Genomic DNA, 788 nt, shown 5'->3' with positions numbered 1-788 from the left:
TTAAAATTCAAGTAGAAATTGTTTTTAGGTGTATTAGTTACAATCATAGATGCAATAATTCACAGACCCAAAATTTGAATAACTTCAGTAGTAACCAGAGTCTTATTTCTATTATTCTAAAAAATTTTCTATTAATATTCTAAAAAATTTGTTATTCTAGAATATTATGAAAAATTTTTTATTTTTTTACATAAAAATTTTTTTATCTTACTAAATGAAAATTACATCAATACTCAAATTTAAAAAAAATTAAATTATACCAATACTAATGTATTTAAAAAATATATAACACTATGTTTTACTAGTTACAACTAAATTCTTCATCAGATTTGTTTGGTAGAGCCATAAAAATATTTTTTATATCTTCGTTTAATTCCAAAAAATTCAGCGTCTCCATCACATCGCATTTATTTTCTTGAAAATACTCAAAACAAAACTTTTCTATTGTCTGCAAATTATGTGAAATACATATAATAAGTATGTACAATAAAAATAATTTTTTTGCAGTTCATGAATTTTAGTATTAAGTGCAATAATGGAGTGCTGGAGCTTAACAGAGGAAAATTGCATATCTAATAAATCATTTGAAGACAATTTGCAATCTTGCTAATCCCCTCCCCCCTCCGCTCCCATATGACACAAAACAAATTTGGAAAAATATTTTTACTGTAATAGAAATAAGAAAAATCCGATTAATATATCACTTTCATTATAAATTGTGATACTTTCTTTTAGAAGACAGAAATCAGCTATTAATAAAATTTATTATATATTTAAAATTATATATT

At 22.7% G+C, this 788-nt stretch overlaps 1 protein-coding gene across 1 annotated transcript in view; it reads right to left on the bottom strand.

The window, feature by feature from the left end:
* Positions 1–301: 301 nt before the first annotated feature.
* The window catches only part of LOC108695179 (RCC1 and BTB domain-containing protein 1-like), an 8,117-nt gene continuing 7,630 nt past the window's right edge, over positions 302–788 (bottom strand). The window contains exon 10 of the mRNA XM_018204941.1: positions 302–448. Within this exon, the coding sequence (XP_018060430.1) occupies positions 302–448 (147 nt within the window). The remainder of the gene's footprint in view (positions 449–788) is intronic.

The sequence above is a fragment of the Atta colombica genome, unplaced genomic scaffold (genome assembly GCF_001594045.1).
Source record: "Atta colombica isolate Treedump-2 unplaced genomic scaffold, Acol1.0 scaffold10, whole genome shotgun sequence".
Lineage (NCBI taxonomy): Eukaryota > Metazoa > Arthropoda > Insecta > Hymenoptera > Formicidae > Atta > Atta colombica.
The sequence above is the reverse complement of the archived record's forward strand: the minus strand, read 5'-3'. Positions and strand labels throughout refer to the sequence as shown.